The sequence below is a fragment of the Pongo pygmaeus genome, chromosome 2 (genome assembly GCF_028885625.2).
Source record: "Pongo pygmaeus isolate AG05252 chromosome 2, NHGRI_mPonPyg2-v2.0_pri, whole genome shotgun sequence".
In the NCBI taxonomy this organism is placed as follows: domain Eukaryota; kingdom Metazoa; phylum Chordata; class Mammalia; order Primates; family Hominidae; genus Pongo; species Pongo pygmaeus.
This window is the reverse complement of record NC_085930.1, coordinates 170,059,284-170,081,748: the sequence shown is the minus strand read 5'-3', so window position 1 is coordinate 170,081,748 and position 22,465 is coordinate 170,059,284. Positions and strand designations below refer to the sequence as shown.

The following is a 22,465-nucleotide window of genomic DNA, read 5'->3' as shown; positions in this document are numbered from 1 at the left end:
ATAGCCTACTGCAGGATAAGAGGCCATATTGGAGCCGACAGCAGACGCGTGAGTGAGGCCACCTCAGACTTTCAGCTTAGCTGATTCTCCAGTTCAGGGATCAGCAAACTACAGCCTGTAGGCCATAGCCTGCTTCTGTATGGCCCTTGAGTATGCATAGCTTTGGGTTTTTAATAGTTTATAAAAATTAAATAAAAAAGAAGAATATGTGACAGAGACAAAGTCTAAAATATTTACTATCTGATCCTGTTTTACAGAAAACTTGGCCAACCCCTGCTACAGCTGAATGTATCTATATGAGTGAGCCCAATCAAAACCAGAGAGGAACCACATAACCAACCTTCAGAATTATGAGAAATATTAAATTGACATTTTTGCAAGCAACTATATTTTGGGAGAGTTTGATCTGCAGCAATAGATGACTCAATCACAAGCTGATAAATGCTACACAAAGAAAAAGGAGACTGCTTCAAAGGAAATAATCTCATAAAGGATTTGGACCTTTTTGTCTCACTTCATTTAGGAGAATTTCTTACCCCAATCTGTTGTCCATGGCTCTGCTTTGCATTCCAGGGAAGTTTTGGCAGCTATGAGCACATATACCTGCTGGTTACTCAAAGGACATTCAAAACATTTTAAAAATGAGTATTGAAATACAACTTTTCTAAAATTTTAAGAAACAGAATTTGTAAAATAGAATATTAATGCCCTAAAGCATTCTTCCAAATAAGAGGTCTATTTTTTCAGCATATTAATCTATCTGTAGTGAAACCTGTCTGGTTTTGTTATTAATGGACCTCCTTGACTTAGTGAGGTGAACTGTCAGCCCAGGTGGGGTGAAGAATGGCTGTGAGAAAGGCATGCAGCAGGGCAGCAATCACTTTACCCTCTGCAAAGGACACAGCTACCTGCCAAGGCTGGAACCAGGAAAACAATCTCAACCATAATTTAGATCTGATTATTTATGCAATGTCAACTAAGTCCTTGACTTACACTGCTACTATCTAAACTTACTTTTGTTGTACACCCATTTTGATCTCTATATTCACCCCATTATTTTCAGAGAAACTTCAAACTATCATAAGTAATTTTGCAGAAAAAGGCTATAAGGAAGAAGCAGTCAGGCCAAGAGTCAGTAAACAAAAAGAAATGGTGGGCCACTTTACAGTCTTGATGCAAATGTGTGGGCTACAATCAGGGGTGGTGCTCATGGCTGAGCTTGGTAGTGGTTAAATACATGATCCAGACCCACTTGATTTTGAGGAAAGGACCAGTACAATCAATAATGCACATCTTCGTAAAAGGAGTTTGAGGAGATGGATCTGGGTGTTTAGGTCAGCTATGCTCAGGTGTACAAAAGCAACTCCCTGGGACTGCCATCCATACACAGGCCATTGAAACCTGACGTGTCTCTCTTACCCCCACTCCATTCCCCATCGATTCCGGAAGAAGAACGGGCATTTCTTCTGAGACAGCAAAGAACTCCTCCTAAGGTTTCCTCTTTCCTAATTAGTTCTGTATGAAGTTTAACAAGAAAATCCTCCAGGGCCGCCTCGAGGCCATGCACTAACGCAGCTTGGAAAGACGACCAGGGAAAAGGGATCTCAAACAAAAATTCTAGCTCGACGTCTGCCACTAAGTTGTCTAATTTTGGCCAGCATCAACTAAAGGCATACATAACAGGGCCGTGCTCGGAATGCAAGGTGACTGCGAGGACCCAGAGGGCGCGCCATGCGAGCCCACAGGGCTGGGGGCCGCCTGGGCCCGCGCGTGCAGCCAGGGGCTTCCGGCCGCGGCCCCGGCGAGTGGTCTGCGCGCGCCCGGCCGTGCGTGCGGATGCGGGGAGGCTGCGTGTGTGCGCAGGGCGAGAGCGCAGGCCACCTTCCCGCTTCCCAGCTGGGTGCGCGCCGAGCACAGGAGGTGAGTGAGAAGGGCGGCCCTGCAGGGTCTCCGAGGCGGTTGAGACCTGCGGCTGGGTGGAGGGCGAGGCCACCGGACCCGCCTTTCCCGGAACGCGCCGTCCTCGGAAACGCCTAGACCCCGGCAGCTAGGCCGGGAGGCACCGCCCACTCCTCTGGAGCGGAGCGTGGCCAGGGTTGAGTCGTCGCACCGTGGGGCTCCGGCTCGGGTTTCGGGTCTCGGTGACGAGCAACTCCCCGCCTCCGGTGAGCGCGGGAGAAGGGGCCCAGTGGGGCAGTGGGCGAGCGGAGGGCCCAGGCCGCGGCCGCATCCGCTGGTTGTCCACCTTGCCTTGCCCCAGGGTGCAATCCCTGCCTTGCGTCGCCCGTGTCGCTCCAGCCACCGTCAAATCCGGGTAGCGACGCGGGGCGTTTGCAGCGGTGCCGAGGAAGAGGACGGAAACGGTGTTACGGTATTGGTGGGCCCCTAACAGGCCTGCGGCGAACGCTTTCCGGAGCGCTGGGGAAGGGCCCCGGCGCAGGGATGTCGGAGGGATTGGGAAGGAATGTGAAACTAAGTAGGGAATGAGGAGAACCGGCGGAGAGAGAAGTAAATCCCACGGGGCTAGGGCTACAGGATTCCGCGGTGTTAAGGAACGTACAAGGCGTTTTAAAATGATTCCTAGAGGTGCAACGGAGTCTCACTTTTCCAAGCAGTAAGGAATGATGCCGTCCTCAAGCACGGGTAGTCGTTGAATTCAGTATCCATTCGCCTTCTTACTGTTGGATTTAGGAGGGAGATTTGCAGGGATTTCATGATTTTGTTTCCTCTGCGTTTTGCACAGATTGCCTGCGTTTAGGAGGTGGCTGCATTGTGGGAAAAGCTATCAAGGAAGAAATTGCCAAATCGTGTTTTTTTGTTTTCAGAGGTAAGGAAAATTTGGGTTTGCAGTGTTCAACTGGGAACAAGTTTTTTAGCTTCTCCCAGGAGGCTTAAGCAAAAGAAGGGCGCTGAATTTGTGCTGTTAGTATGTGTCGATGCCTGATAAAAGCACAAATTACCGAACGTGTATCAGTCTGGAGAACACAACCGTTTATTACTAAGAGATAAGAGACTATGACTTTTTTTCCCCTCATAGACTAAAATGTTCATTCAAATGAATGGCCATTGGATAACTCCAGACCTGAAAATAAACACTGTTGTCAAAACAGCGTCCAGGCCGGGCGCGGTGGCTCACGCCTGTAATTCCAGCACTTTGGGAGGCGGAGGCGGGCGGATCACCTGAGGTCGGGAGTTCGGGATCAGCTTGGCCAACATGGTGAAACCCCGTCTGTACTAAATATACAAAATTAGCTGAGTGTGGTGGCACACACCTGTAATCCCAGTTCCTCGGGAGGCTGAGGCAGGAGAATTGCTCGAACCCGGGAGGCAGAGGTTGCAGTGAGCCGAGATTGTGCCATTGGACTCCAGCCTGGGCAACAGAGTGAGACTCCATCTCCAAAACAAACAAAAAGCAAAAAAACAGTGTCCAAATATAATTTCAGATTAGAGCATGAGGTGATTGGAAAGCGAGAAGAGAGGATCAAAGCTTTTCCAAAAATGAAAAAGATGTTGATACATAATAAATGGCTGCAAAAACAACTTGCTAAGTATACAACATTGATTTTAGATGTCATAATTCCTAATGTTATGACTCATATATTTTTTTCTGTTCTTCTGTTCAGTAGTTCACAACAGATCTGAGTTTTAATTAAAGCATGGAATACAGAAAACTACAAAAAACTTAAGCTTTAATTTCATCTGGAATTCCACAGGTAAGTTCATCTACTTTTAACTTATAAATTATCCTAATTGGTTAAAAATGCCCGTAATAATGCCCTTTACAAGGTTTTAAGTATCGTTGATGCAGCCACGAAGTTTGTTGTATATTCTGGGATGATTCTTTCATCAGAGGATTTGAAGAAATTCAAGAGTGAAGCTCTGCTAAGCCATTTTGGATAATATATTTTTTTCTTTTTTCTTGCTTGAAAAATAGAGACAAGGCCACTTTATGTTTCCCAGGCTGGACCAGAACCCCTGGGCTCAAATGATCCTCCTACGTCAGCCTGCAGAGTAGCCAGGACTTCAGGTGTGTGCCACCTCACCTGGCTCTAATAATATATATATTTTCTAAAAAATTGAATTATTAAAATACTATGGTTCTTCAGGAAAACCCAATAACTATAACAAGTTAATTTGGTGGGTCATATTCAAGTTCTGACTCAATTCCCTTTATGCCTAAGAAAATGCTGCATTGAGTACTTTTTCTCTTTCCCCTTTGGATGGATGATGTCTCTTCTTCTTGTGCCCAGCCTCCAGCTTTGTTCATCCACCATTGGATGATGCAGGTAGAACTCTCTTTTAGGAAATGCCTTTGTCCCTTTCACAACTATATCATGTCCAGACCAAAGAAGCTTTTAACGGGATGGATCACTGTTGCTCGCTGTGGGGTAAACTCCCACTGTGTGGTAGATAGCCACATGGATGGGGTCAAGCACGTGGAATCAGATAGGATACTCTTAATGACCCTGTACAACAGATGCATTCAAAAGTTACGGTTCATTTAACAGCAGACTGTTTGGCAAACATCTCTCTTGGGACTATGGACAATGCTTTTATACTAATAAAAAAGTTGTATATTATAAGTATTGATTTGCTTTTGTTATAGGCCTTTTGGCATATTGTGAATTAGAGGCTAGGGGAAGATGAGAGGATGAGCTAGAAATATGGCAATTTTGTAGGGGGCACATCAGCATGGGGAAGGAAGATGAAGCCACAGAACATCTGTAGGGTAGGGCCCCAAGTGCCAGAAGGTTGGGAGATTTGGCTGGGGAGATAACCTGCACTCCTTGAATCTCTGAGACATTAAGGAACTAAAAGAAAGCTAGAGTAGGTTATCAGTTTCCCACCCCATGTATTTCTGACTCTGAACACAGGTAGGTAACTAGGATCCCATTGTCTGTTGCTTCTGTTTCTGTGTCTCTTATCTGGAACTGTATTTAGCTATTTTGTTTCCAGAGTTTGTTTTCAAGAATGGAGTTACCACTTTCTGTGCAAAAGCAGAATGGAGTAGCTGAGAGACCCTAGGGCCCACAAAGGAAATATTTACTATCTGCCTTTTATGGGGAAGAAAAGTTTTCCCACTTCTGGGATAGAACATGGATTTCTGCTAAACTCTCAAGCTGTGCATTTTGAATAGTCTCATAAAATTTAGAATAAAGAAGTCCTCCTGTTAAAACATTTCACAAGCCTGCAGCCACCTGTTCCTGCAGCATGTCATGAGGGCTCAAACCATATCTCATATCTGGAATTGTATTTGGCTACTATTTTGGTTACAGACTTTGTCGTTTAAAATGGAGTTATGCACTTTCTAAGATAAAAAATTACCATCAAGTTTTATCTCTTAGTATTAAATAGTTCCCTTCTCCATACTGATATAGGCTCTAAATTTATGCCTCTATTGGGCACTAACACATTCTGAGAGTGCAAACTCAGTTCCCTGCTGTGGATTTTGGTCACTAATTTAGAAACATTTGAGCTGGAAAGCCTCCCCCATATTCTCTAGGTGGGCCTCACTCATGATGTTTGTTTGGTGTGAAATGTGTAGTTGTGAGTCTTCCACCATGCTCTGCATTGAGTGTCGGCAACTTGAGGACAGGGCTTGTCTGTCTGCTTCCCCACTGCTGCCCCAACCTCTAACACAGGTTCAGAACACTGAATGAATGAATGAAATACCCTCAGATGACTAAGGCAAAGGTAATTGATGGCTTAACTAACAAGAATGGTAAAGAGCTGTAATATTCTCAATTTAGGGTAGTAATGGGAAGAAATGTTAATTAGAGCAGCTCCCCGATACCCTTCCTCCAGTGGATAAAGCTCTTTGTAACAAAACAGACACAGAAAGCCCAGCTTTCAGGGCAGTCTTGCTGCTCTTCTGCCTGACTTTGTGATCTTTGCTCTGTTCCAGTTTTCTTAGCTCCCTGGACCCGGTTGACCTGTTGGCTCTTCCCACTGGCTGCTCTATCACGTGGTGCTCTCGGACTACTCACCCCGAGTGTAAAGGTGTGTCTGCTTCTGCTGCATTCTTTGCTCCCTGCCCAGGAATCTCAGGAGGCTGTGAGATTAGATGTGAGATTGGTCTGTCCTGGGCACTGTGCCCTGGCAGAAGGAGCTTGGCATTTGGAGTTGAAGGGCTTGAGTTTGGATTCCATGTCTTCCTCTACCTGGGCTGCACTGTTCCTGGAAAATGGGATTGATGTTAACACAGATTTTACAGTGTCATGAAATGTGCTTTGTAATTTGTAGTTAGAAGCACTATAAACTTGTATAGTGCCCAGAAGTTCACTATGCCTTTAAAAAAAAAACAGCCCTGCTAAAAATCCTAACGTGTATTGCAAATTATTAAGAGTGATTTTTTATGTTCTTATTGGAATATGCAGATAGGGCAGAAGCAAAAACAAAATTGCAGCTAAATTTTCCTTCTAAAGTCCTGTTGCTTTTGTTTGCTCCTCATTTTTCTCAGCCCAAACCCAGAAATCCGTAACAGATTCTGCATGCCACAACCCAGAAATCTATCAGAGATTCCCATATACAGGGATTGTTTTACCTACAAGAAAGTAGTTTGTATAACAGTATATATAATATGTCTTAGTTACATGTGTCTTTAAAAACTCAGATGTCTTATACCTCAGCACACTGAAGCAGCAGGCTTCCCTTTTAATAAAGCTTTAATGAAAGACATTCTCCCACACATCTTAGAAGATACCTGAGGGTGGTGGTGCTGCAACCAGCAGGGTTTCAAGGGCAGAACTGGGAAATGGTAATGGAGTATAGGTATTTATACTCACTGTCTGCCTAAAACTATGTGACAACTACAGAGAGTGGTGCTCGAGGTGGGCTTTTTTCTTAAACCCAGTAAATACTTCAAATTCATCCTTAAAAATTGAACAATTTAAAATATGCCAAAATGAAACCTTTTCTATGAACTACATTTTAGACATCAATAACAAAGTTGTGGAACCTTGTAGTTAGAAGGGACCTTTGACGTTTCTTAGAATAACACTATCTTTGGTTTCTCATTTGCCTTCTGGAGTGATACTTACATATTATTCAAAATAATTGGAAAGTATCTACCATGGCACTTCTAAGCTTTTCTTGTCTCCAGAACAGAACATCCCCAGTTCCTTCAGCCACATGTCATGCAATCCTTATGGGAGATGATAAACCCTTCACCAAATGAGTTACCCTCTTCTAACTTGTCAGTGACCCTTTCAAAATGGAACTCATATGGGGCTATGGAATTATGACCCCCTTTGCCCAGATGCTTTTTCCGTTTCTTGAATCTAGGAGTGTATTAGGGGTGTGTCTGTGTGTGTGTGTGTGTGTGTGTGTGTGTGTGTGTTTGAGAAGGGGGACACAATCTGTTATTCACTTTTGTAGAGTTTCTGTTAGCACTGCCATTCATTCACAAGTACTTGGGAGTGTTTCCTATGTGCCAGACACTATGCTAGGTGCTGGGGACACAGTGGTGTGCAAGAATGAACATCATCTCTGTGCTGGTAGGGCCAGATGGTGCCTGAGAGGTATCCTAGCCCAATGTCCTAAAATTCTGTTGAGAAATAACTCCCCAAATTCAGTGACTTGGCCTCCCTGCCAGAAGTAGAATCCTTGTTTCCTGACTGCCCAGTTATTCCTTTACTTCACCACCTTTTATCATATTGGACTCATACTCAGCTAAACTGTAAGTTCTGTTTAGGCCGCTGTTAAAATGGCCCCCCATCCTGCTCTTGTGCAGCTGGTTTTTTGAACTCTGACATAGGACAATAAATGCGTTCCCATCAAATTTCATCTTGCTGTCTTTAGCTTTTTCTCACCTGTGAAAACCTTTTGGATTGTAATTACATCTTTTAATGAATTTGTCATTTTTTTTCCTGTTTTTTTCTTGCCTACAAAATTGAATAAGCCCACATTCCTTTTCTTTAATTAGAAATATGAAATGAGAAAAGGCTAAAGATAGGCCTGTGATTTTTTTCCCCAGTTTGACAAAGATGCTCCAGTCAACCTTAGAACATCAGCAGGAGGGCAGATCTCTGGCACTTTTGTGTAACGCTATTCCCAGAGTCCAGCACAAGCCCAAGAAATGTTTCTTGAACAAATGACTGCATGAAAAATACACTGGCTATGATGGATCAGCCAATTTTTAAGCCATCTAGCCACTATCATTACTCACATTTTCCCATTTTGTTCAGAAGGACTTTAAGTGTCCAGCTCTCTTTACAGAGAAGCTTGATTCTTAGGTGTTATCTAGGAGTTACCTTGATCTTCTGTTGAAGAACCCTATTGCAAATGGGGCTTAGGTTAGTCAAACAGCATTCTCAGTGAATCTCTTCTAGCTCCTGATGGTTATTGCATTTGTGTCATAAGTGTTCACTAATGTTTACAGTCTCAGCAACTTATTCAGGGTTATTTGGAATACAGATTCGTTAACATTAGTCCCTTCGGGAATTTCTCCATTGCCAAAAAGTGAACTTGTTGGGGAGGACTTGTTGAAAGCTGGGTGAGGGTTTGGAAGAGCTGAGCATGATTTGCATGGAAATTGGACTAAACTTCCCTTTCTTTAAAGTTCCTGGTTTAGCCACTCGAATAGCTGGCATTACAGGCATGCATCAGTATGTCTGGCTAATTTTTGTATTTTTATTAGAGATGGGGTTTCACCATGTTGCCAGGCTGCTCTTGAACTCCTGGCCTCAAGCAGTCTGCCAGCCTTGGCCTCCCAAAGTGCTGGGATTACAGGCATGAGCCACCATGCCCGGCCAAAAGTTTCTGGTTTAGCTCTGACAACTCTTCACCTCTGAGGAAGAACAGAGGTGCTGCACTGTGAAAGTATGAAGATACCAGGCCAGTAGGATAAAACAAGGCAGAAGGGAAGCTTTTGTAGTGCAGTGGCTACAGACTCCACTTGGCGTGGTGAAGATACCTGAGTTTTCAGTGCTGCTTTGCAGGCTCTGACACTCTGACTAGTGAACAGGTGTCCAAATCTCAAGCTGGTTAACTGAAAGATAAATGTTATAATAATGGTGCCTACTTCATAAGATTGTGGTAATCATCAAACAAATGGAAATATAAAACATACTTACTACAGTGCCAGGACCAAGCAAGGACTATTGCAAACATTTTGGAGAGAGGGGAGTATGAAGAAGTTGGATAGAGTAGAAAGCAGGTTCTTTTTAATGTGAGCCTTTGTTTGCCCTGACAGAGTAAAACATTTCATTTTTAAGTGTTATCAAATTAAGCAAATATACCAATTGCTGTTCATTCATTCAGTAAATAAAATTTCACTTCCTATTATATATCCAGCTGTATGCTCCAAAGTAAGGAGAAAAATGTAAACCATATCAAATATGCACAATCCTCAAAGTAGCCTGATGCCACTTGAATATCACATGCACTACAGCTGGAAAAGGTTCTTGTATTTTGCACCTCTCCTCCAGTTGCTACAAGTGCCTATGGTGAGACTTTTGACAGTGCGAGTGGTGCCCAGAAAAAATGATGTTCAGTTGTAGGAAGACTATGGGGCAGAAAGAAGGATCCCAGGAGAGGGGAGCACATGTGCAGAGGTGGAACCAAGAAATGCACCTTTGGCTTTGTGGGCCTCTACCAGTATTCTTTGGGGCTCGTATTTGCAGGATAGCAGAACATCAGGCGCTGGGAGATTCTAGGAAAACAGAATCCTTGGACTGTAGGAGAAGACTTACTGATTTGGAAGGAGAAGGTGGATCCACTAAGATTTATTTGTATGTTTAATTGTATTATAGAGCACGTCATGCCATGTAAGACACATGTAAGAGTTAGGAGCAAGGTTTGTAAAGGAAATGTAGACAAATAATATATGTAGAGGAAGCCTATAGTGTGGACTCTAATAATAACAGCAATACCATCTACTTAGCCCTTACTGTGTGCCAGCCCCATTCTAGATGTTTAGCACGTATTATTTCATGTAGCTCTCACAATAAACCCACAAGGAAGGTATTATTGCTCCCATTTTACAGATAAGGTAACTGAAGCTTAAAAAAGTTGAGTAATTTGCTCAAGTGGATTTCATTGCTTCTCAAACTGCAGTATGTCCACAAGCCACCTGTTAAAAATGTTTCTGATTCACTAGGTCTAGGGTGGGGCCTGGGGCTTTGCATTCCTAATACACTCCTAGGTGGTGGCCATGCACTTTGAGTAGTGAGGGTCTAGGCATCACATTCAAATCACCTGGGAGATTTAAAAATACTGCCACCTGGTGCTCACTTCGACAGCACGTATACTAAAATTACTGCCACCTGAGTCCTGCCACCCTCTGAAACTCTGATTTAGTTGGCCTGGGATCCAGCTTGGCTTCCAGTATTTTTCAAGTTCTCCGGGAGGTTATAATGTGCCGCAAAGTGAGAACCACTGGGTTAAAGAAGAGGGGAAGAAAAAGTAGTGGTCAGATGGCACTGGTTGTGTTTATTTCTAATATAATCAAGGGAGGGCCTCAAACACAAAGCAGCAGTGAGTTGTGAAAATAATTAGATGTTTAATTGATGAGTCTAATTGAATGGTAGAGTTTTATATTGCTTTATGAGTTAATGTGTTTAGTTTGAAAGGGTACTGGGGAAATTTCCCTCAAAGATGTGAATTGATATGTGAGTTATTTTCCCTTTGTGAGGAATATACATGATTGGTGTAATGATGATTTGAATTAAACTTAATATGCACAGGACCTTTTTTTAGGCAATTAAGATTTCCACTCCCTTTGCAGTATTTTATGTAGAAGAAAAGTTAGAATGTTGCAAAACTAACAGTAGTTTGGTAATTATCTATAATAGTTAGCATATGGATGATCCTGACTCCAGCGTGCTTGGACCTAAAATTTAACCGAAATTTGTTTCTTGTTTTTTTGGACCTTTTAAAATGCACACGATCAGAATCAGCATAGCCTATTACAATAAGGTTTTGTTATTAGAAGAGAGCTGAAGAAAAGCATAATCAACAAATTCAGTTTACTTTTGGATTCAGTTTATTCTTGGGAATATTTACTAAGTGGATAAAAGTACATTACCAAACCATTTGCAAAGTATGCAAATATTACAGAGAGCCTACTATGTGTTAGACACTGGACATATAGCAGTGAATAAGTTGGGTCAGGTTTTCCCCCTCTCCAATCTTATATTCTTTTGAAGGGAATAGACAATAAACAAATAGAAATAGATTTTTAAAAGTCTAGATAGGGTTAAATGCTGAGAAGGTGTTAGGTTTAAGTCCCAGCTGAGGTCCAACAAGGTGTTAGGTTTGAGTCCCAGCTGAGGTCCGAGGGGAGTGGGTGGATGGGCGAATAGCTGAAAGAACGCTCGGGGAGCTTTAGGCAGGTGAAACGTAGTTTTATTCAGCAGCTTTTTAATCAGCAGCTTACTTACACTAACTCTGTCTCACAGTTTCTTTATCTTGGCTGTTTGCTTCAGCTTTGTGGCTCCTCTTATGAGCCTGCTTCTGCTGCCCCCACCCTTGCAGCTGCACTCCTTGGCCTATAATACCAGCCTCAGGGTTAGCAGCTTAATTTTTTCCCTCTGGGCATAAGTCCCCACTTCCCGCCTTCAAGGCAATCCACTCTCCCTTACAGGGGTCAGTAGCATTACTCTCTCTGGGCATTAGTGCACCCCCAAGCCATGTCAAGCTAACCCAAACCCCGTGGGCAGCATCAGCAGGGCAGGTATACCTTTTACAAACAATAGCAACTCAAAGCCAAGTATAAACTTACAAAGACAGGTTATCTAACAAGTGAAGTATGCGCCTGTGCCCTAAACTTGCTAAGTCATTTTGGCCCAGATATTCGCCTTGGCCTATTCCTTAACCAAAGCACATTCATATACTTTATGGAAGGGAATAAAGAGGGATGTGATAGAAAATAAGTGCTGGGGGAACTACTTGAGATAAGGGGTCAGGGAAGGACTCTCCTAAGTGATACTGTGCTGAGATCTGAGGCATGAGAAGGAGCCAGCCTTTCCAACAACCAGCTTTTTGGTTGGAGGGGCAGAGTAAGTGCAGGCTCTGCAAGGGAGGAAAATAGTTGACATATTCAGGGATAAGAATGGGATCCAGGCCGGGTTTGGTGGCCCACATCTATAATGCCAGCACTTTGGGAGGCTGCGGTGGGAGGATTGCTTGAGTCCAGGAGTTCAAGATCAGCTTGGGTAACATAGCAAGACCCCATCTCTATATATTTATATATTTTTTAATTAAAAGATTGAAAGAATAAAAAAGAATGGAAACCATTGTGGTTGAAATAGGATTGGGAGGGAGTAGTAGTAGCAGATGAAAGAGGGGCTTATATAAACCCATGGAGCCAGAGACTTGACAGATCTTCATAAAAAATGTGAACATTGTTGCCCGGCATTGTGGCACATGCCTGTGGTCCTACTACTGGGGTGGATCACTTGAGGCCAGGAGTTTGAGTCTGCAGTGCAAAATAATTGTGCCTGTGAATAGCCACTGCTCTCCAGCCTGGGAAACATAGCAAAACACATCTCTAAATTTTTTTTTAATGTTATTATTGTTATTTTTAAGCATTTATTGTCTCTGTGCTTTTTTGGCATGCCCTAAATTTTCTGTAGTGAACGTATATTACATTTGCAATTAGAATAATTATTTTTTAAATAATTACATTTGATTTCTTTTTGCAGGAAATAACCAACATTTTTGCACCCCAGGAAAGAGTTTCAGGTTATTTTGGCTTAAATAATTGTGTCATTGTAGTATCTGTTTGTCTGTTTTCCTGGAATCTTTGCATTTAAACACTGATACCCCCATTTATTTTCTAGTGACGTCCAGTATGTTTTTGGTGTAAAATAAAAAGGTGTATATCTGCATGAACAATTAGTTACTATTCTTGTTAAAAATTTGAATTTCAGGTTTTAAGGGTAGGAATTTTGAGTCTTCCTTGTGAAAATGATAAGGCTGTGGTACTGCTATACTGTTTATATCGAGGTTCAATGGTTGCAAGAAATTAAAACTCAAAGCAGCTCTGGTCAGAAGAGCTCCTCAGCATAGGAAGCATAGTGAGCAGGCAGCACACTCCCTGGGATCTAGCAGCCAAGAACGTGAGATCAGGAGTCTTGTTTGAGTTTGTCTCTATCACTTACAACACTGGAAACTGATAACCTTTTTTATCTTTGGAGGTTTTCTGAGCTTTTCTAGTATTTGAGATGTTTTTTCAGCTGCTGCAGATCAACCCCTAAATCAACAAGTAATTACTGGTGGCCTGCTGTTCACCCAGCATTGCACTAAGTTGGTGGGATAGATAAGATACTGTTTGCTTAATGGAAATTGCTTATAGTTGGCAAATTCATGTGTAGTTAATATAAGCACAAGTTTATCTTAAAATTTTTTTTGTATGTATGGGGTCTCACTGTTCCCCCAGGTTGGTCTTGAACTCCTGGCCTCCAGTGATCCTCCCGCCTTAGCCTCCTGAAGTGCTAGGATTATAGGTGTGAACCACAGTGCCTGGCCACAAGTTTATCTTTTAGAAAATGGAAATTATTTTTAAGTTATAATTTCTTTCTTGACAGTGATGTGTGGCATTTAAGAAGTCAGTAATAAAATAATAGTGTACTTCCCTGTTGGGCCTTTTCATATTGTTTTCTATTCATCAATATTGGTGATTCTTCTCTCTATCCCTCCCCTGGGACATAGGATTTAGAACAGTGTCAGGGTCCTTGTAGCCCACTGCTCAGCTGTCCTAAGGAGGCAGGCCAGCTGCCCTGTGCTCTCACTATGAGCAATCTGAGGTCTCTGGCCAGTTTGATTTCTGTGACACACACATGCTGTGAACACAGGGGCCACTTCAATTGAGCCCTTATTTATCTACATGCCTGAGTATCATTTTAAAAATATATTTATTTTTTATTGATTGATAATTGTACATATTTATAAGGTACATGTGATATTTTGATACATGCATACAATGTGTAATGGTCAAATCAGAAATTCAGGATCTCTGTAACCTCAAAAATTTATCGTTTCTTCATGTTGGGAATATTCAGAAACCATTAAGTGCTCTTGGTCCTGGACCAGGCCCTGTGCTGACTGGTTAATCCAAGTTCTTTCCATTAAACCTCACAATAATTGAATTAGTTTTGTGATGCCTGAGTTATAGCTGAAAAATGAAACTTTTCGCCTGGCGCAGTGGCTCACACCTGTAATCCAAGCACTTTGGGAGGCCAAGGGGGGGTGGATCACAAGGTTAGGAGATCGAGACCATCCTGGCTAAACGGTGAAACTCTGTCTCTACTAAAAATAGAAAAAATTAGCCAGGCGTGGTGATGGGCGCCTGTAGTCCCAGCTACTCGGGAGGCTGAGGCAGGAGAATGGCGTGAACCGGGAGGCGCAGCTTGCAGTGAGCCGAGATTGCGCCACTGCACTCCAGCCTGGGCAACAGAGCGAGATTCCGTCTCAAAAAAAAAAAAAAAAAATGAAACTTTTGAGAAGGTAACTAACATGCCTAAGGTCATACAACTAGTCATTGTTGCAGTCAAGATTTAGGGTGGATTGGTTCTGATACCGCATTGTTGCAGTCAAGATTTAGGGTGGATTGGTTCTGATATCGAAAGCATTTTTATTATGCTTTTTTCCTGTTTGTTTTAATAAACTTAAAATACAAAGAAAACTGTAAATATTAAAGAACACCTATATTTCTATCGCCCTGAATTAGCAGCTGTTAATTATAGTATAGTATTTATGACCAGTGTTTTTTTTCCCCTTTAACCACATGTTCCTTTCATTCTTCCTGCTGATGGGTGTGGTATGTGTTCCTGTAGTCCCATTAGAAAAAAATCATTATTTATACATAGTTGCTTCTAAAGATTCATCATTTCTTGTGTGTAGTTTTAGAATTTTTATAAATGGTAATTTATACATGTATCATTATATAACTTGTTTATACTTAACGTTTTATTTCTGAGAGTTAAACTGATGTACTGTGTACAAATCCAATTCATTTAGCTATCATATAGGATTCCATTGGAAGACATACCAACTTTTATTTATTATCTTATGGACATATATTTATGGATTTGTTTGATTGCTTTCTTGTGATGTTCCTTAGCTTTTCTATCCTCTGTATTTCTTGTAAAATTTGATTGGATTCCAGTTAAAAATTACATTGTATCTCATTAGGAGATACATAATATGTGTTTGTTCCATCATTTATGATGTTAAGATTAATTATTAGGTTAGAGTGGTGACACCCTGATCCTCCAATGTAAAGTTTATATTTTTTCAGTTCTTGCAACTAAGAAGTAATCTTCGTGGTGTTACTTTGGCATCATATAGATAGCCAATTCTCCATCAACCTTTTATTTATTATCGAAACCCTGATGTATAATCACCATCAGTAATTTCATGAAAGATTGCAAAATGACAGTTTTCTTATTCTGTCATTCCATCTGTAGTAGTCTCTGCTTATCCATGGGGGCTATGTTCAACACCCTGTCCCCCAAACATGCCTGAAACCATGATAGTACCGCATCCTACCCAAAGAATGCCAAGGTCACCTTTTCACTTAAAGGAAGCACTTTGAGCTTCTCTTTGACCTATCTGAAGTGTCAGCATCCCTACTTTTCTGCCTTGGGGCCATTGTTAGGTAAAATAAGGGTCACTTGCACACAAGTACTGAGATATCATAACGGTGAATCTGATAACGGAGGGCTCCTATGTGACTAACAGGTGGGTAGCATATATAGTGTGGATACGCTGGGAAGAGGGAGGATTCATGTTCCACCTGGGACAGAGAAGGATGGTGCGAGATTTTGTCATGTTACTCAGAACAGTGCGCGATTTAAAGTTTATGAATTGTTTATTTCTGGAATTTTTCATTTAATATTTCCAGACTATAGTTGACTGTGGATAACTGAAACTATGGGCCAGGAAACTGCAGGGGTGATTGCTAGACATTTCTAATTGGCATTTTTCTTTTAAAAATTTTTAAATTATTTATTTATTTTTGAAACAGGGTCACGCTTTGTCACCCAGGCTACAGTGCAGTGGCACAATCACAGCTCACTGCAGCCCGGACCTCCCACACCCAAACCATCCTTCTGCTTCAGCCTCCTGGGTAGCTGGGACCACAGGCTCATGCCACCATGCCTGGCTAATTTTATTATTTTTTTGTAGAGACAGGGTCTCACTGTGTTGCCCAGGCTGGTTTTGAACTCCTGGTCTCAAGTGATCCTCCCACCTTAGCTTCCCAAAGCATTAGGATTACAGGTATGAGCCATGACACCCAGCCTATAAGTGGCATTTTTCTATAAAGAAGAGTTTTTTCTCTTCAATTAGAGCTATTTGCTTCCTCTGAACTGTAGATTATTCTTTAAAGCAGAAAATAAAAAATGCTGTCTTTCCTCCATCACCCCAGTAATTTTCAAGTAAGAGATTGGTATAGTAGCTACCGAGTTGAAACGTTTTACATTGCTCATGTGCAGTGCAGATATGGTGTTCTCTTTAAATTTATGGATGAAACAAATTGTGTATGTAAGGATTTTGAGCTTCTAAACAAATTTTTTTTTTTTTTAAAGTAGAGATGGGGTTTCACCCTGTTAGCCAGGATGGTCTTGATCTCCTGACCTCGTGATCCACCCGCCTCGGGCTTCTAAACAAATTTTTAAGAAATTTTATGGTTTTTAAATTTTTAAAGTGTTTTCCATATTTTTTGCAATTGATTTATAATTATGCTGTGGTTAGAGAATGTAGCCTATATTATTGTTTTTAAAATTATTGAGAAGGCTTATATTACCTAGTATTATTAGTTTTCTTTTTAAATGTGTTATGTTGTCTTAAAAATGAATGTTTCTGTTCTTTTTATTGGATGAAAGGTACTAAATGTTTCATTTGATCAAGATTAATAATATTATTTGAAAAATTCATATCCTTTTTTATCTGCTTGATGTATCAGTTACTTAGATGTATTAAAAATCTCCCATTAGGATGATAAATTTTCCCATTTATACCCATACTCTTCAGGTTTTGCTTTATATATTTTGATGCTATGTTTTTATGGTTATAGAGCTTCATGATTGTTAAATTATCTTTTCGGATGGTTTCTTCTTACAGAGCTTTATGATAAATTATCTTTTTGGATGGTATCTTCTGTTAGTAATAACATCTCCTTTGTCCCTTATTAATGATGTTTGTTTATTTATTTATTTTGAGACAGAGTCCTGCTGCTCTGTTGCCCAGGCTGGAGTGCAGTGGCAGGATCTCAGCTCACTGCAATCTCTGTCTCTCAGGTTTAAGCAGTTCTGCCTCAGCCTCCTGAGTAGGTGGGACTACAGGTGCGCACCACCATGCCTGGCTAATTTTTGTGTTTTTAGTAGAGATGGGGTTTTCCATGTTGGCCAGGTTGGTGCTGAACTCCTGACTTCAGGTGATACGCCTGCCTTGGCCTCCCAAAGTTCTGGAATTACAGGCATGAGCCACCATGCCCAGCCTGAGAGTCTTTTTTTTTAGTAGATAAGTTTACATTTATATTTACCTTAATTAACAGCACATTTAGATTTCTTCCTGCCATCATCTTTTGCGTTTTGTGTTTGCATGCGTTTTTTCTTTTTATTTCCCATTTTCCTACCTTATATTGAATAGACAGATAACTTACTTTGTTTCCTCTGTTTCTCAATCAGTTTGGAAGATAGTGTTCTATATTTGTTCTTTCAGTGATCAATGTAAAGGTTAATGTACATTCTTAAATGAACTTTTTAGCAAAATGTGAAGGTTTATCCATATCTCTTTGTTTCTTAAAATATACTAAGAGTGTTAGCATATTTTAATTTTCCTATGAAACATCTTTTTGTAGCCATCATGTCATTTTTACCTAGTATTTTAGTTACATTTTTTTAACCACATGAAAAAATTTTCTGCCTCTCCCTCCTTTTCAGGATAATCTATTTTGACAGTAAGAATCATTTTAGAGAACACAAATAGGATGGAAATGATGCCAAGGGTAGAACCACAGCTGATAATAACAGCTTCTGTTTGTTGAATACCTAACACAGGCCAGAAGTTTTGCATATATTATCACTAATTTGCATTATATTAATATCTTCAATATAGAGACAGGAAACTGAGACTTCAAGAGATACATAACATACCCATTCATCCTGGTTGGTAAAGGACAGAGCTGGAGAGTGGACTTTGGTAGCTGGCTTTGGAGCCACCTGTGTTGTAGGTGACCTAGTCTGTTCTGGCCAGTTCTTTAGAGTCTGTTCCTCGCTTTTGGACTAGATAGTTTCTCCTCTTTTTGCTGCTGCTTTATTTTATTCATGGGTCCATAAATGATAGACATCATAACCATAGTCACATTCTCACATTTAGAAACTATGGCTTATAGAATGTGTAAAAAATAACTTTAATAATAAGATTTGCCATTTTAAGTTCTTCCCATTATTGGAGAGTAGTAGGGCCTCCATCATCCATATGCGATTATAAATGGCGCCCCTTACAACACTTTCCTTCTGTTTTTCCAAAATCTGTTAAAATATGCTGATTTGTTAGAATGAGATATTTGTTGTAATAAATATACAAGTCGTTAGTGACTGAGTTGTAAATGGTTCCCTCAAGGGTTGTGTAGTGCCCAGTAGCCAGGTGAGGAGAAAATGTATAAAGGCAGTGTTAATTACTTTCATAATTCTTGCTCTCAAACTATTCCATTTCAGGTTTTTTTCTGGGATTGGCCGTGTATGGCTAGTAAAGGGGATGGGGAGGATAGGAGGTGGGTGGACAGATCTATATTTTATCCTTTTGCAAATGGAGATAGTATATCAAGCCTCAATGTCCATTGCACTCCTGCCATAGACCTCCCTTTGTCTTGCACTTTGACTCATGAGAGAAAAATTGTTTTTCCCAACAAGGTCATAGAATGTAAGTGGAGAGGCAAGACATATACATGGAACCGAACTGGAGAGAGTTTGCTAAAACATTACATTGCATTGTGTGAGTTAAAATATGGAAAGCATTACATATAGAAAAGATAATTGTGGTGAGACGTAATCAGGGCAGGTAAGAGATGACCAGATGAAGAGGACAAGGAGCTTTGAAATCCTGTTATTTTCATATGTATTAAGAGACAGAGGAGCTGTGTGTCCAGAGACCCTAAAGTTGACCCAAGGTAGAACCCTTGGTAGACCAGCCTTCCTATAAGGAGGACATTAATGTCCATCTTCCATAGTGAATTCCAGCTTTCCAAGAACGCTCCCCCATATAATTGTGGGTAAAATGGCACCTGCCAGCAGACTCCTCAGCGCACCCTTCCTTGTGTTGTTCATCTGTCCCTTATGCTAAAGTTCCTTAGCATTTGATGTAAACAGTGTGTACTGCACTGTGGTGCCATGTTTATACGTTGTCTTGGGATTTCTTCTTCCTCCCGTCTCCTACTTCCTTTGGTCTCCTTAGTGCCTGGTCTTTGGAAGTAGAAGATGTCCAGTAAATACACATACATGAATGCCCTTAGACTGAAGTCTGTGCTCATGGTGCAAGGAAAGCTCTATGGAATCCTGAATTATAAACCACCCTCTGCCTTGAGATCACGAACAGAGCTGTCACTTTACACTCTGAATGTTCTGTGCCTCCTCTTGTCTCAACTGGAGCTTCTGTGTAAAAGCAAGTGTTTTAGGAGTTTCCATCCCATGATTCTGATTGGGTGTGTGATTTCTGAAGAGGTTGGAATGGGAAATATGAAAACTTAATACTAAGGACGGGCCTTTGATTTAAACAGTTGCTATGCAGACTGAGCATTGAGTTTAACCAATGAGGTAAAAAGAGGGGAGAGGTGGTGTTTGGGGCAAGTAAAAGCTGTTTCATAGTCAGTGTTTGAAAACTCAAGAGAGATGATCCTATTTGTGTCTGGAGGACTTGCCTTTCAGGTGAAGAATCTCTACCTTATCCCACATCAGCAGTCACTAAGAATAGAATAATGATCACTATAGGGTTTTTCTTATCCAGATTTGCTAGAATCCGTATCAGAACACACAGCTGAGAAAGACCCTTTGTTTATTTGGGCATGTGGCTAGTAATATCCCCTTGAATTAAATCCTTGTTTTTTTATAGTTATAAAGAGGAGATACATTTTATTTATTAGTTTTTATGGTAGATTTATTTTTTAACCCACCGTTACTCATCTCTTTCTGTCCCTATCATATCTGCACCTAGGATAGAATTATATTTAACAGTAAACTGTTAATTTAGGTAGAGTAGGATAACCACTACAAAATAATCAAAGGATATGTTTTAACCTTGGTGTTGATGTAAGAAGCTAAAATAGATTTTTGGTTATTGGTTTCTATTTGCTTATAATTAAATGAAGTAGATTCAAGTCAGGATTTTTTTGTTTTACTCTGGAGATTTTGTTCTCCTACTCTTTCTCCTTGAGTAGATAGTCAGATGTCTTTTGAAAATATGTTTTGGGTGTGGAATATTAACCCAATCTTTGATAACTCTTCCAGAACCTTCAGCTCACGTGCTTCTGAGCTGCTGTGGATGGCCTCGGCTCTCTGGACTGTCCTTCCGAGTAGGATGTCACTGAGATCTCTCAAATGGAGCCTCCTGCTGCTGTCACTCCTGAGTTTCCTTGTGATGTGGTACCTCAGCCTTCCCCACTACAATGTGATAGAACGCGTGAACTGGATGTACTTCTATGAGTATGAGCCGATTTACAGACAAGACTTTCACTTCACACTTCGAGAGCATTCAAACTGCTCTCATCAAAATCCATTTCTGGTCATTCTGGTGACCTCCCACCCTTCAGATGTGAAAGCCAGGCAGGCCATTAGAGTTACTTGGGGTGAAAAAAAGTCTTGGTGGGGATATGAGGTTCTTACATTTTTCTTATTAGGCCAAGAGGCTGAAAAGGAAGACAAAATGTTGGCATTGTCCTTAGAGGATGAACACCTTCTTTATGGTGACATAATCCGACAAGATTTTTTAGACACATATAATAACCTGACCTTGAAAACCATTATGGCATTCAGGTGGGTAACTGAGTTTTGCCCCAATGCCAAGTACGTAATGAAGACAGACACTGATGTTTTCATCAATACTGGCAATTTAGTGAAGTATCTTTTAAACCTAAACCACTCAGAGAAGTTTTTCACAGGTTATCCTCTAATTGATAATTATTCCTATAGAGGATTTTACCAAAAAACCCATATTTCTTACCAGGAGTATCCTTTCAAAGTATTCCCTCCATACTGCAGTGGGTTGGGCTATATAATGTCCAGAGATTTGGTGCCAAGGATCTATGAAATGATGGGTCACGTAAAACCCATCAAGTTTGAAGATGTTTATGTCGGGATCTGTTTGAATTTATTAAAAGTGAACATTCATATTCCAGAAGACACAAATCTTTTCTTTCTATATAGAATCCATTTGGATGTCTGTCAACTGAGACGTGTGATTGCAGCCCATGGCTTTTCTTCCAAGGAGATCATCACTTTTTGGCAGGTCATGCTAAGGAATACCACATGCCATTATTAACTTCATATTCTACAAAAAGCCTAGAAGGACAGGATACTTTGTGGAAAGTGTTAAATAAAGTAGGTACTGTGGAAAATTTGTGGGGAAGTCAGTGTGCTGGCTTACATTGAACTGAAACTCATGAAAAACCCAGACTGGAGACTGGAGGGTTACACTTGGGATTCATTAGTCAGGCCCTTCAAAGATGATATTTGGAGGAATTAAGTATAAAGGAATTGGAGGTTTTTGCTAAATAAATTAATAGGACCAAACAATTTGGACATGTCATTCTATAGACTAGAATTTCTTAAAAAGGTGTTACTGAATTATAAGCTTACTAGGCTGTAAAAACAGAACAATGTAGAGTTTTATTTATTGAACAATGTAGTCACTTGAAGGTTTTGTGTATATCTTATGTGGATTACCAGTTTAAAAATATATGTAGTTCTGTGTCAAAAAAATTCTTCACTGAAGTTATACTGAACAAAATTTTACCTGTTTTTGGTCATTTATAAAGTACTTCAAGATGTTGCAGTATTTCACAGTTATTATTATTTAATATTCATACTTCCTGTGTTTTTAAATGTTTTGACGATTTCAGTACAATATAAAAAGGATAGTGAATCATTCTTTACATTCGAACATTTTCCAGTTACTTAACTGATCAGTTTATTATTGATATATCACTCCATTAATGTAAAGTCATAGGTCATTATTGTATATCAGTAATCTCTTGGACTTTGTTAAATATTTTACTGTGATAATATAGAGAAGAATTAAAGCAAGAAAATCTGAAGTATTGTCTTGTTTTTAAAAAATACAGTCCCTAGTGTTTTTAGAAGTCACTTAATCTGTCTCATTTTTCCACCTGGAAATTAGGAATAATGTAGAATGCCAGGCAGTAATTTCCTTTTGGAAAGGACTCTGAAGGCAGAAAAGAAGGGAGAGAACGTCATGGGCAGAATATTATAAAAAGAGTGTCATATACCAGCATTTGAATTGGAAA

The 22,465-nt window shown here is 40.5% G+C and overlaps 1 protein-coding gene across 10 annotated transcripts; it reads left to right on the top strand.

Annotated features, from left to right (window-relative positions):
- The first annotated feature begins 1,546 nt into the window (after positions 1-1,546).
- B3GALNT1 (beta-1,3-N-acetylgalactosaminyltransferase 1 (Globoside blood group)) lies at positions 1,547-22,255 on the top strand. 10 transcript variants are annotated; one of them, XM_063662389.1, is made up of 6 exons: positions 1,723-1,920; positions 2,744-2,827; positions 3,627-3,713; positions 3,935-4,027; positions 5,906-6,000; positions 20,451-22,255. In XM_063662389.1, exon 6 carries the CDS (start codon positions 20,485-20,487, stop codon positions 21,478-21,480), a length of 996 nt encoding a protein of 331 aa, XP_063518459.1. In that variant the 5' UTR covers positions 1,723-1,920; positions 2,744-2,827; positions 3,627-3,713; positions 3,935-4,027; positions 5,906-6,000; positions 20,451-20,484; the 3' UTR covers positions 21,481-22,255. The 10 variants fall into 10 exon arrangements, with proteins under 10 accessions (XP_063518461.1, XP_063518459.1, XP_063518454.1 ...); XM_063662387.1 differs by lacking the exon at positions 1,723-1,920 and adding an exon at positions 1,951-2,371; XM_054482717.2 differs by lacking the exon at positions 1,723-1,920 and adding an exon at positions 1,951-2,371 and having other exon boundaries at positions 3,624-3,713.
- Positions 22,256-22,465: the final 210 nt, after the last annotated feature.

What these genes read in the sequence shown, in the direction of transcription:
- B3GALNT1 (XM_063662389.1), top strand. Translation starts at nt 20,485, where the DNA reads ATGGCCTCGGCTCTCTGGACTGTCCTTCCGAGTAGGATGTCACTGAGA.